The sequence below is a fragment of the Gekko japonicus genome, unplaced genomic scaffold (assembly GCF_001447785.1).
Source record: "Gekko japonicus isolate JY-2015 unplaced genomic scaffold, Gekko_japonicus_V1.1 scaffold471, whole genome shotgun sequence".
Classification (NCBI taxonomy): Eukaryota; Metazoa; Chordata; class Lepidosauria; order Squamata; family Gekkonidae; genus Gekko; species Gekko japonicus.
The window spans coordinates 549,553-563,896 of record NW_015161418.1 but is presented as its reverse complement, the minus strand read 5'-3'; the positions used below and the strand labels follow the sequence as shown (position 1 = coordinate 563,896).

Here is a 14,344-nt window from a genome sequence, read left to right as displayed (position 1 = left end):
CTTAGCACGGTGTAGTATCTATGTTTCCACGATGCAGGTTTCCCTCGATGCCATGTTCACTCACTCTTTGCTACGTCAATATCCTTTGTGCATGAAAACACTTCCTCCAGCTCTCAACAGGGCCTGCTGTATCTTCCTGAGAAACCAATAATTTGTTCAAAATGTGGCCTATTTTGGAGATTTTTTCACACAGATCCGTTAACACAACCTCTCACTATGGTAAACATTCTTATAGCACAAGACAAGGTTGCTGGCTTCCTTCACAAGTTCCAGATTCTCCAATGGAGATTTCAAGTTATAATGTCTCCATGTGCTCAGAATGAACAATGCTACATGAGGTGACCAAATAAAGTGGTTATTTGCTGTTTTCAGCTGTTGCTTTACATGACACAATCCATCAGTAGATCCCATTATGAGATGAATGCATCATTTGTGATATATTATTTTCAGTGAAGGAAGAAGTCAAAGTAGAGTTCTTTCATTTGTGGAATAAAATATGTTGAAAACAGACTTTCAGGATTCTAAGCTTTTGATGAAAAGCTGGAGGTAAATATTCAGTTCTCTCTAGCAAAGCTGTTAAAGTTCTCATCCCATTTGCCACCTTGCTGTGAATCTTGCTTGTCTTCAGTGACCACCATTAAAATCAAGGCAACAAACAGATAGGTACTTACTCGTGACCTGTGAGATGTTCATCCCATAGCTCATAACGAAAAAATTAGTAAGAGCCACACCATACAAAGAGAATATCCTAAAAATGTTTTACAGGTGGCACTGGTCACCGGATAAAATAACAAAATGTTATAAAAATGTCTCGGATACATGCTGGAGATGTAATAATAACGTAGGAACATACTATCATATCTGGTGGAGGTGTGACAAAATAGTAAAATTTTGGAAAATGGTAAAATATTTGATAAAAGAAATTGTAGGAATAGATCTGCAGCTTAAACCGGAAAGTTACTTGCTTAATATCTTGCCAGATATAGTAAATAGAGATGATAAATGTATTGTGTTATATATCCTCATGTTAAGCAGAATTCTGATAGCGAAAAAATGGAAATCAGATTTACTACCTAAAAAAGAAGAAATAATGGAAAAAATATTCGAAATAGCAGAAATGGACAGATTAAATATGATATTAGCAGAGAGAGATGATAACGCTTATAAGAAAAGATGGTTTAAAGTGTATAAATGGTTTGAAAAAAATGTAGAATGAACACTCCGAAACTGATTTGTACAATGGGAATGTACTTGGATTTTTATTTTTTGTTTGTTTGTTTGTTGGAAAAAGTATAAATAAATTCTTAAAAAAAAAAAAAAAAAAAAAGCACCACCCACTGATGTAAGAGGGCCTCTTGTGTGAGAGGAAGGCACCACTGTTGGCAGAACTGATCCATGAATCTAGTGCATGTCAGATGAGACGTAACAGAGCACTAACTGGCAACAGCGATTGTTAAATGTAAAACAAGATTAAAGAATTGAATTTAGGAGCTTCTGTAGGTGTATGCAAATCATGTGCTCAGTAACAGAGCTTTAATTCGCATAGAAATTTTCACAGGGAAATAACTTCTAGACAGTTCATTCTGAGATTGCACTAGAAGGACACTGAGCTTAGTAATAGTACAGTTCTAAGCCTCCTGCCCAGGAAGTAATCCCCACTGAAGAGACCTAAGTAGAATTCTGAGTAGACTTGCTTAGGATGGCACTTGATTTTCACATGAAGCACAGACTGATCTCAAAAATCATGTACTCGTCTAAGCTCTCTGTTTGCATGTGGGGAGACCAAAACTTGGAGGCCTTTGGTCATGTCATCAGCGCTGAAATTAAACATCCAGGAGCCACAAGCACATGATAGTTGTGGGAGTCAAGGTCTGCAGTTGGAGGGGGAATTGCTGAAACTGCCCCCTGCCCACACTTCAACAGACGTTTCCCATTGGATCCAACTCCTTGCCCCCAAATAACACAACCACACCACCCTGTAAGTGACCACTGTCTGGCAGCCGCTATACTGCATGGGCATGGGCTCAGAAAGTCTGAACACAATGCATTTCCCACTGGCAGGATATCTGGATTACACTTTAGCATGTGTTTATTTATTTAAAACATTTCTATGCCACCTTTCCACTCAAAACAGACTACCCAAAGGGGCAAACATCAAAACATTTCAACATTAAAACAGCATTTAAAATAAAGTATATATCAAATAAACAATACAATAAAAACCCATAAACACACATAATACAATAAGGTATGAAGGCCAACAGCAGTTACTGGGATACAGTCTTTTTGGAAAGTTGATACTGGGGATTCTGCCAAGCAGGAAGTCCTGAAATAAAGTGTGTCTTGCATTAGAATTGCATTATGGTTCTTAAGGAAAGTGAATGCATCCATGCAAGACTTGCTGAGGTCCAGAGATCCATGTCAAGATTCTGGCAGTTGCATCAGATGCTCTCTTTCCTTCAGTTTTTTATTTATGCCCCCGCCACCACTATTTTAGAAATTCTTTCCAGCTTGTCACACTCCCTAGACATGTACCACAGGGAAGGGATTTTTGCTGTAGTTCATGCCTTTTGCAGCTGATTTAATATGAGTTTTCCCCAACAACCAATAAAGGATGTCCAAAGTTAGCACACAGACAGTCAATTAATGAATATGCTGTGATCTCTCCTATCATATTGTCTTTGTACAAAAGAAATCTAATATTGTTCCAAAGCAAGCACTACATACAGCATACAAGCCTATGTTTCCAATTTCTGTTTAAAGAGAGCTTCTAAATGTTTGTTTTCACTTTTGAGGTACAAATAAACACTCTCCTGGGTTGGACTGTGTGTGTGCCTATGTGTGTGTGTGTGTTCGAGAGAGAATGCGAGCATGAGTGTGTGTGGTGGACAGAGCATGTTGGAGTGTGTATAGTCTCGCACATGTATATGTAAAACACACATGCACAGGGGTGAAATCTGCAAGGACTTGTGAGGAGAAAGCTCACCCCACCGCCCCCTTTTCCACACACTCTCTGCTTCTCTCACCTTGCTTCTGCTTCTCTCCATTTCCTCCAGTTCCCATCACTTTCTTGCTGCCCCCATCCCCCCCCGCAACTCCCCCCACACTTCTGTCTACTGTAACTGCTTCATTCCCCCCCTCATGGCCACCACTTTTCCTCCCTCACAGCCCACACAGCCCTTTCCCTCTTGTAGCTTGTCAAAGCCTGCCCCCAGCCCCCTTTCTTATCTCCAGCTCTGGTATCCTATGACCTTCTAGTGAGGCCATGAAACATCCGAGCCATTTTGGGCTGCTACAATAAACAAAATGCCACCTCATCCCCCTCCCTCCCTCTCCCCCCCCCCCCCCCTCTGTCTCTCTCCTTCTTTTTTGTAGAAAAAGCCCAGCAGGAACTCATTAGCATAATAGGCCACACCCAACAGCAGAAACTCATTAGCATATTAGGCCACACCCCTGATAGCACAGCTCATTGGCATATTAGGCCACACACCCCCATGTTACCAGAAGTGTGGTCATCCAGTCACACCCACCTGTTGCTTCTTATTCTATTTACTTTGTTGTCAAAACCCAGGGCTTTTTTTTGTAGCAGGAACTCCTTTGCATGTTAGGCCACACATCCCTAATGTAGCCAATCCTAATGAGTTTCTGCTGTTAGGTGTGGTCTATTATGCTAATGAGTTCCTGCTGGGCATGGCCAACTCAGGAGCCAGCCGGAACTCCGTTCCTGTACGTTCCTGCCCAACAATAGCCCTGTCTGCACATACCCAGACATCTTTTTAAAAATCTTTTCCAGGGTTTTTACCTCCCCTCCCTTTCTTAGGTTTCATATTTTTCTGTCACAATGCAGAATGATGCTCTCTTCTGAGCCATCCCCACTTTGACCAGCAGAGCCCGAGCACGTGGCACTTACTTCCGCAAGTTTGTCCACCCCACTTGCTGTTCTCGCTAGCTTTACGAGGTCCTCTTGCATCTTATCCACCCACAGCTTGATCCTGCAGGAAATATTACAAAGGAAGGAAAAGGAGAAAAGAAACGTCCTATCAGATCAATAGCAAAGAGCAAGGAAGATCACAAGCACAAATGCGGGCTGACAGATCATCTTCCAGGAGGAAGATTGATGCTGAAGTCCCTTTGATATGGCTGTGAAGCTGCTTTAGACGTCGTTTCCCACCCCCATTTCCTCTCCCTCTCCCACACTCAAGTTCTGTATCTTGCATTTAGCACAGCTAGGAAGCACATGCAATTGTCTAGCATCGAGCAAGAAAATTGAATACCACAAAGTATCTGAAAATATCACACTGTTCCCAAATCTTTGGGCAGAGTTCTGAACCACACAGAACACATCACTTCTGACCTTCACAGAAGTGTTAAAAGAATGCTTAACAGTGATACTATTTTCTTGGGTTGATTACAGGGTAGTTGTTTCCCCAAAAGCATTCCCCTAAAAAAAGAAGCATGAACCTCACATAATACTGGGATTTTTTTCTCCTTTCACCCAAAGGAGCTAAGAAGCAGTTTACTGAGATAAGCTTGATATGCCATATGCCATATTTCGTGCGTGTAAAAATGGACTTGCTAGATGAGACCAAAGATCTATCTAGTCCAGAATTCTGCCTCCGAAAAATGCCAACCAAATGGAAAACACCCAGGGCACAACATTAACAGGCATGCCATGTGCTTTACTCCACCCCCACCCCAGGATATGTACCCTGCCTGAATAAGGAACTTCGCTTGTCATGGTTAATACACATCTTTCATGAATGTGACCAACCATTCTTAAAAATAACCCTAGGCAACTGGCTACGACTAGAAATGGTATTTTTAAAATTATTCATTTTCCACATTTATATCCCGCCCATTCTGTGAACAGTCTCAGGGCAGGTTACATCATTTCAATAAATACAATAAAATTTAAAACACATTATAAATATATAAAATCAGTAGTCACAGCTTACTGTTGGAAGATTCCAGCCCGCTGATGTAAATACATATGGCCGGTTGTCAGTGGGTGAGTGACAGCAACCTCGGGGAGGCCATGTGTGGATGCCTGCTGCCTGCTGCCTCAGCCAAAGGCCTGGTGGAACAGCTCCATCTTGCAGGCCCTGCAGGATTGAAAAAGATCCCGCAGGGCCCTGATCTCAATAGGGAGCATGTTCCACCAGGTAGGGGCCAGGGCAGAAAAAGACCTGGCCCTAGTCGAGGCTAAGCGGACGTCCTTTGGGCCAGGGACCACCAGGAGATGTTGACTGTCAAGAGCTTAAAGCTCTTCAAGGCATATATGAGTACAGGCGGTCCCTTAGGTATGTTGGTCCCAGGCCAGATAAGGCTTTTAAGGATATTACCAACACTGTGAAGTGGATCTGGCACTCGACTGGAAGGAGACTCGCGGTCGGCAGCATCCATCATTTCAGTGGACACGCTGCACAGACTTTGCCCTAATGAGGGACTCCACTTACGCCCCTCGCCTTTAAGTTTGGTGGAATTTCAAAGGAACCCAGTCCCAATACGGGGCGTGGGGACCTTCCGGGTGCAGTACCAGGGTTTTGAGGGATTTCTGGACTTGATTGTGGTAGAGGGGAACCTTGTTAGTCTCTTGGGTGGGCCTGGTTTGGGGGCCTGGTTTGGGGCATTGGGTATCCAAATTGGGGGGGGGGGTGAATAAATGTAGAATGCTGGACTTTGCGAAGGTTTCCGGGGAGTTCCCCGCCGTTTTTGATGGGGCTTTAGGGTGTTATAAGGGCCCCCCAGTTTCTTTGCAACTAAACCCTACACTGGCCCCCATTCGATTGAGGTTCCGCACAGCTCCGCTCACTCTCAGGCCCAAAATTGATGCGGAACTGGACTGTTTGGTGGCGCAGGGGGTCCTGGAACCAGTATCACACACCATCTGGGAAACGCCTTGTCACCCCTGTTAAGCCCAATGGCGATATCCACATCTGCATGGACTACAAATGTACACTAAATAAGGCCCTCCACGACCACTCCTACCCGGTCCCGGTCGTAAGTCATGTCCTGGCTTCTTTGGTGGGGGCTAAGATTTTCGGCAATCTCAATCTGGTGCAGGCCTATCAACAATTGCCGGTGGATGAGGCCACGGCCCAAACGATAGTTACGCACAGGGGGGCTTTTAAGGTAAAGAGGCTACAGTTCGGCGTGAGTGTGGGCCCCGGGATCTTTCAACAATTAATGATCTTCTTGTTAAAAGGGATCCCTGGAGTGACGCCATTCTTTGACGACACCCTCATCACCGCAGCGACCCCGGACGACTTCGCCTCCCGCCTCCGCACCCTCCTGCAACGTTTCAACTTGGCTGGCCTCAAAGTGAAATGGGAGAAATGTCTCCTTGGGGTTCTGGAAGTGGACTTTTTGGGGTTCTGAGTCAACATGGCCGGCCCTCATCCAGCTAAGGACAAGGTGAAGGCCATCATGGAGGCCCCAGCAGCCACTTGCAAAGCAGAGCTGCAGGCATTTTGGGACTAATAAACTTCTATTACGCCTTTCTACCGCACAAGGCTGCAGTAGCAGAGCCCCTCCACCACCTCCTGGACAAGTCAGCTCCTTGGTCCTGGGGCCCGAAAGAAGCAGCGGCATTCAAGGGGGTCAAGGCACTCTTAAATTTGAACAACGTGCTGGCACATTTCAATGAATCCCTGCCAGTGGTCCTTGCGTGTGATGCCTCCCCCTATGGCGTCAGCACGGTCCTGGGCCACATCTTCCCTGACGTCCGCGAGGTTCCCGTGGCCTATTACTCCAGGACCTTAACGCCCGCCGAGCACAATTACGCACAAATCGACAGGGAGGGCTTGGCGATCGTGACGGGGGTCAAGAAGTTTCATAACTTCATTTACGGGTGCCCCTTCACGATTGCAACAGACCACAAGCCCCTCCTTGGCCTCTTTGCTGTGGATAAGCAGACACCCCAAGTTCTGTCGCCCCGCGTCCTCAGATGGTCCCTATTCCTGGCTGGCTACCAGTACTGCCTGGAACACCACCTGGGCAAGGCGATGGGACATGCCGACGCCCTGAGCCGGCTGCGACTGCCCTCCACAGAAACTGCTCCTGCACCTGGGGTCCTGCTACTCAAAGGTCTTCCAGAGCCTCCTCTGCAAGCTGCCGATGTCGCTGCACATTCAGCCCGTGGCCCTATCCTCTCCCGGGTCTTGGGCTGTGTGGTGAGGGGTTGGTCAACTACCTCCCCGGGGCCCAAGTTCACGGCTTTCAGCACCCAGAAAGATGAACTATCAGCCCTAAAAGGGTGTCTTTTGTGGGGGGACCGGATTGTGGTTCCCGGTGCCCTGAGGCAATGGGTCCTCATGGCACTCCACGAGGCACATCCAGGCATCGTAAAGATGAAGACACTGGCCCGGAGCTATGTGTGGTGGCCGGGGATTGACGCCGAGATCGAGTCATGGATCCGGAGGTGCCAAACCTGCCAGGAAGTATGGCCACACCCACCAAGCACACCAGCCCAGTCTTGGGAGTCAACCCGCAAACCATGGTCCCGGCTTCACATCGATTTTGCCGGACCATTCCATGAACTGTTGTTCTTAGTTATGGTTGGCTCCTACTCAAAGTGGCTGGAGATCAATCCAGTGTCTACCACCTCCACGAAGGCTGTAATCCGGTCCCTTTGCCGGATCTTCACTACGCACGGGCTGCCGGACATGATAGTCTCCGACAATGGGACAGCCTTCACGTTGACGGAGTTCCAGGACTTTCTCTAGAGGAACCTGATATGGCACGTCCGATCCACACCTTTCCACCCCGCGACCAACGGCCAGGCAGAGAGGATGGTGTGTACCATGAAGGAAGCCCTCAGCAGGATCATGGACGGGGACTGGGAGTTCCGGCTAGCCCGCCTCCTCCTGACCCAGAGAACAACAACTAACCCTGTCACTGGCCACAGCCCCGCAGAATTGTTAATGGGCCGGTACCCCAAGACCTTGTTGGATCGGCCACACACAGACCGAGCACCGGACTCAAAGAGGTTGATAGAACAGTGCAAGGCTCCGAGAGGGTTCTTCCCGGGGGACCCAGTGTTCATCTGGAACGATGGAACTGGACCCCCCTGGATCACAGGCCGAGTTAACATCTAACAGGTCAGACAGGATATCTGCTGGTGTGTTAGACAGTTGTACACCAGCCAGATAGCCAAACTCTCTTCAACATCACATGCTAGACCTACACGTTCAATGCCGGAGATTGTTTGGGGTGGGGAGCAACCTGAAAGAATAAAATTCATGGATGAGCAAAGCCACGCTCCCCCCCCCCCCCCGCTCTCTATACATCCACGAGTGGTGAAACACCGAGAACCCCCAGTGGAGTGACATTTTCACCATCCCTCACCCAGGTCTCGGTCACACAAGCCAGGTCTACCCGTGACTCCATGAGATAATCACGGAGCACATCGATCTTATCATTGATAGACCTGGCATTGAATAACACCAGTGTTGGTGAAGAGTAAGTTTTCCTAGCCCCACAGTCAACATCCCTCAGAATGGGATGTAAGTGGGAAGAAGTCCGAGCATTTCTGTATCTCTGATTTCTTCCATTCCAATTAAAAGAAGAACACCTATACTCACTGCTATATCTCCCCTGCCCCATAATCACTGGTATCCCTGACCCTTGCATGGCCCCCCTTCATTGGTGCTGTCAACCCCAACACTCTCCAACAACCAGCAGAGGCTATAACTATCCAAATTATAAAAGCTACCCAGTTATCACCGACCCTCTGTATAAACTAGATACCCCATTTACCTTCTCCAACTATTTAATTTGCTATCTAATTTACCCACCCTATTAAAGCAATAACCAATTGGGTTGACTAACTAAACTAAATTAAATTAGCTGCATGCTAATTATGTGTTGCATGGAGAAATACTTTCTTTTTTCTTTCCTAAACTTACTAAACAATCTCATTGGGTAACTTTGATTTCTTGTACTGAGAAAGATTCAGCTTTTCTCACACATCATTTATAGAGGGCATGTTAAACCTGTCTTTCTCCAAGATTTCTCCCAAAGCAGGTTACAATAGTACTAAAATAAATACAAATATCCTGGCCAAAGGCAGAGCGTCATAATAGAAACATACCCCCCAGACATTTTCCTAAACTTAAAAAAAATCCAGACACTTCCTTTAAAAGTAGGCCCTACACTCCCTCAGTTGCCTCACTTCATACCTTTCCTGCTCTAGGATATCTTTGCTTGAGTTAGAGAACACAACATTCTGAATGGATTTCAGCACAGATATGCATAACAGCACTATGACATTGTCATATTGGCTCAGTTCAGACATTATACAAAGCCATGGTTTTATGTTAACTATGGCTACTTCAGCTCTTCCAATTTGGAAGAGGGCTATTTTTTAGCAACCACATGATGCTATACCCTAATCATAGTGGACTGCATCCAGACAATCACACTAACAATAGCTAGCACCAATGAAATCATGGTTTCAGGCAACATTTGATGTCAGTCTCTTTCCTAATAATTCCTACCACAGAACTGGCCTTTCTATTTTCTGTGGGCTGTCCACTAGTGATGTACAAACCTCCACGAAGGAGTGCACAAACTGAGCTATTTTCAAAGTAAAGATTAGAACTCTCTCTCTCTCTTCCCCTCTCTCACACACACACTCACTCACACACACACACACACACACACAAAGTCCCAGTGTTCAGATACCTCATCACAATATTTTGGGGGATTGATGGAATTTGAATCCCTCCCCAGTTCCCATGAACTCAACCGTTCAAACATATTTTCTACTTACCTAGAAGCAGCAGTGATGGCAGGGAAATCTCTCTGGAGAACTTCCCACCTGATACAGCACCATCCCAAGGATCCAGGGATGTTAAAGATCTCCAGCACCAAGATAAGTTACATTTCCAAAGATTCTCTGGCACTTGGGAGGCTGCTTTAGTAATGGTCAAGGCACCCTAAAAGCAGGAAGACCTTCCAGTGAGACTTACCTGCTGCTACCCCCAGACAGATAAAAAAGGAGGTAAAAGGAAGTCTTTCACTTTCTGTACTGGAGAAGCATTCTTAGTTCCATACTATTTGCTGGGAATTGAAGGAGGGAATTATGGGCCACGGAAGCTCCTAAACTGATCCTTGTGATTATGAACATGTTGAGTACCAACAAGGGCTCCACATGCGCTTGGGCAAACATGTGGCCGGGCGAACAAGCACAGCTTGAAGATTGGAAACAATAGTGGGCGAGGATCCTAGAGCGAGCCTATTGGCTACTCCGGATCCTACGCCCAACCTATGGGTATGGACACTGTGTAAATGACCTTCAGCTTTGAAACAGAGATGAGCACCGCAACCCTAGAGTCCGATTTGACTGGCTTTCGAGCAAGGGAACCTTTACCTTTACCTATAAATGTACTATCAATAAAGCACTCCAGGACCATACATACCCCATCCCCGTGGTCAGCCACATATTAGCATCCCTGGCAGGGGCCAAGGTCTTTGGGAAGTTGGATCTGGCCCAGGCATACCAGCAGTTTCTGGTGGATGAGGCCTTAGCCAATGTCCAAATGATCGTGACGCACAGGGGAGCATTTAGGGTGCATCGTCTGCAGTTTGGGATTAGCATGGCCCCCAGCATCTTCTAAAACGTAATGGACTGTCTCCTTAAAGGCATCCCTGAGGTCCAGCCCTTCTTTGACGATGTTCTGATCACGGCACCTTCATCAGAAGCATTCACCAACAGCCTGCACGAGGTCCTGCATAATTTCAACACCGTCGGACTCAAGATCCGCGCGATCGTCAATGTGCCTACCCCCTTGTCCAAAGCAGAACTCCAGACCTTCCTGGGCCTACTCAACTTTTACCATTCCTTCCTGCCCCACAAGGCGACAGTTGCCGAGTCCCTGTACCGCCTCCTGGACAAAAACGCACCTTGGGTGTGGGGCCAGAAACACACGGCTGCCTTCTGGGTGGTAAAGGACTTGCTTGTTTCAAACGATGTCTTGGCCCACTTTGACAAATCCCTGCCGGTCGTGCTTGCTTGTGATGCTTCCCCATATGGGGTTGGGGAAGTCCTGGGCCATCAGCTGCCAGATGGCCAGGAGGTCCCTATCATGTACTACTCCCGGTTTCTGTCTTCGGCTGAGCGCAACTACGCACAAATTGACAAAGAGGCACTGGCAATCGTGGCAGGCGTGAAGAAATTCCACGATTACCTCTATAGACATCCCTTCACCGTTGTCACTGACCATAAGCCCCTCTTGGGCCTCCTCACCCTGGACCACCAAACCCCACAAATGCTGTCACCGCGTGTGCTCCGCTGGTCCATCTTTCTGGCCGGCTACCAGTATGCGCTAGTCCATCGACCTGGAAAAGCAATGGGCCACACCGATGCCCACAGCCATCTCCCTCTGCCCTCCTGCGACCCAGACCCGGCTCCCACCCACCAGATCCTGCTGCTCAAGAACTTGCTGGACTGTCCGATACAGGTAGCTGACATGGCCCACCACACTGCTCGGGATCGTCTGCTCTCCCGTGTCCTGGACTGGGTGGGGAGGGGGTGGCCCTCCAGCTGTGTGGGCCCAGAATTCATGGCACTCTCCTCCCGCCGTGATGAACTGTCCGCACATAAAGGTTGTTTGTTGTGGGGAAGCCAGGTGGCCGTTCCCGCCCCACTGCGGCGGCAGATGCTCGCAGCTCTACACAAGACACATCCCGGCATCGTCAGGATGAAGGAGCTCACGCACAGCTATGTATGGTGGCCTGGGATGGACAGCGAGATTGAGGATTGCATGAAGCGATGCCAGACCTGCCAGGAATCACGGCCGAAGCCGTCCAGGGCACAGGTCAGGCCCTGGGAGTCATCGCACAAACCATGGGCTCGGCTCCACCTGGATTTCACGGGTCCATTCCAGGGACAACTCTTCTTTATCCTGTTGGACTCCTACACCAAGTGACTAGAGGTGGTACCAGTCCCCTCCACGTCTTCCCACACCACGATCTGTGCCCTCTGGCAGATCTTCAGCACCCGTGGTCTACCGAACACTATAGTCACCGACAATGGGAACGCCTTCACGGCAGCGGAATTACAGGACTTCACAGTCTATTATGCGATCCGACATGTCCAATCTGCTCGTTTCCACCCCGCAACGAATGGCCAGGCGGAGCATATGGTAAGGACTACTAAGGAGTCACTGCACAGACTAGCCCAAGGGGACTGGGAATACCACCTGGCCACCTTCCTGTTTGGCCAGAGGATGACCCCAAATTCAACCACTGGCTGCTTCCAGTTGAACTTCTCATGGGCCGATGCCTCACCACACGCCTCGACCGTCTCCACCCCAACCGTGCTCCCGAGCACAGCATGGCTCCCGCTTCTGTGGAGGCACCCAGAGGTTTCTTCCCGGAGGACCTTGCATACGCCCGGAACTTTGCCCAGCGCCCCACATGGCTTCCATCCAGGGTGACCTGTGTTACTGGTCCCCTGTCCTACGAAGTGACATCAGAAGAAGGACAGCTGCTGCGCTGTCACATCAACCAGCTATGACGCTGCCTTCTACCAACTGAAAGACAGGGACCTGATGACAGCGAGAATGAGTCGTCGGACCCAGGATTGTAAAATCTCGGACCATTTTTGAAATGCCAAACTCTTATCTGGCATGGTTTAAGAATGGTGTGCGAACTCAAAGGGATGAAATAACTTCTCTTCATCAGGTTTGTGATTTACTGGTGATTATTTTCTTGTGTGTGTCATAAAACCAAAAAAACAACAACACAAAACTCAAGGGGGAGAAGGAAACAAAGGCATTCAGGGCACCCAAATGCTTGTCTGGTGTTTGGCTGAATACTACTAGCCTGTGGTGTGCATCAGCCTGACAGCTCCTTATGGTCAGAGTTTACTGAACAATAAGAAAAATGTCACACCATGGAGCCTTAAGGAGACAGTGCCGGGGTGTTGAGGACATCAGCGAAACAAAGGTTCAAACACATGGCTTCTCCAGGCTGTTCAAGCAGAACACTGAACTGCCACAAAAACCCTGTCAGAAGAAAGAAAACCCAGAGGAAACACACAGAGAGAATGGCACATTAAACTGTAAAAGCACCCCCCCCAAAAAAAAAAAAAAATCTCACAGAGATGGGGGAGGGGGACAGAGAGGTGCCTGCCAGCTCTTACTTGCCAGTTATCAGTGGGTTAAAATATTTCTCCTGGACTTTCCTAAAATATATATTTAAAATGCTGGGGACACACAGGCCCAGAGGAAGACTCACTCATTCTCTCTCTCCAGGAGACATGCTGGTCTGAAATATGAGATGCAGGGCTGGCTTATGAGAGGTAAGCACTGTTCCTATCTGTCTTCTGGGATGCTTGACCCACCACTGAGTGCTCAGGGAGAAGAAGTGGGTCTACTGCATGACTTCCTTACATTTTGAAAGGAGAAAGAACTTCAGTCACAATCCTAACTCCTCGCACCCAGCTGTGATTTTGATCTCCACCCCAGCAGTCACTATATTGGATTTTCAGGGGAAAGAACCAAAGAAATGATGTGAGACTGAAGTTTTAGACCAGGGGTGTCAAACATAAGGCCTGGGGGGTGGAAGCGGCCCATCCAGGGCTCTTATGCAGCCTGCGAGCAACTGGTGCAAGGGAGGGAGTACTGGAGGGAATGGATGAAACCACTCCATTTTGGCTTCAGCACAGCAGAACAACCACATCTGCAGCAGTCAAGCATTGTGGGACCATCTGTCCAGTGCTGCACTGCTGCCTCCCCAGTCCGCCTATGTGAATTTCCCTCTGCACCCACCTCCCAGCCCATGGGGCCTTGCAGTGAGGATGCACCAACTCGGAGCCTGCCAGCTGCTGTCCTTTATACAGTTTCTATCTCCAGTACCTGGCATTAGGCACACATATCCCAGCCCAAGAAAGTCACATTTATGTCAGATCCGGTCCTTGTAACAAATGAGTTTGACACCTCTATTTTAGAGGGCTGTTCTTAATCTGTAATCTTTCTTAATCTCATTCAAATCTTCCTTAATGAAAATTAATACATCCCCCCTCAATAATCCCCCCAAAAAGAGTTTCATCGCATGTGTTCCAAATGGAAAACCTAGGTTTGCCAGCCAGGAGCACCTTTAGCTGGCGGGAGCATGGGGGAGGTTTTTGGGGAGGGGAGGGGGGGAATCATGACATCACTTTCAGGTACAAACCCAGAAGTGACATAATGGCATCACACAACACCACCTGCCCCCTCCTTTTGTTCCCACTGCTCCCCCAAGCAGCAGAGGGAGACAGAGGCTGGGGACAGGAGCTTGCCCACCAAAGCAGACAGCATACCACACTCTCTAAAACAGACGTGTGCTTGTATCCTCTCTA

General features: G+C 47.9%; 1 protein-coding gene across 1 annotated transcript in view; it reads right to left on the bottom strand.

Annotated features, from left to right (window-relative positions):
* Positions 1–14,344, bottom strand: part of CACNA2D1 (calcium channel, voltage-dependent, alpha 2/delta subunit 1) — a gene marked incomplete at its 3' end in the record, with an annotated part of 640,713 nt that overhangs the window by 530,721 nt on the left and 95,648 nt on the right. Inside the window, exon 2 of the mRNA XM_015428057.1 lies at positions 3,911–3,992. Coding sequence (XP_015283543.1) covers positions 3,911–3,992 — 82 coding nt within the window. The remainder of the gene's footprint in view (positions 1–3,910; positions 3,993–14,344) is intronic.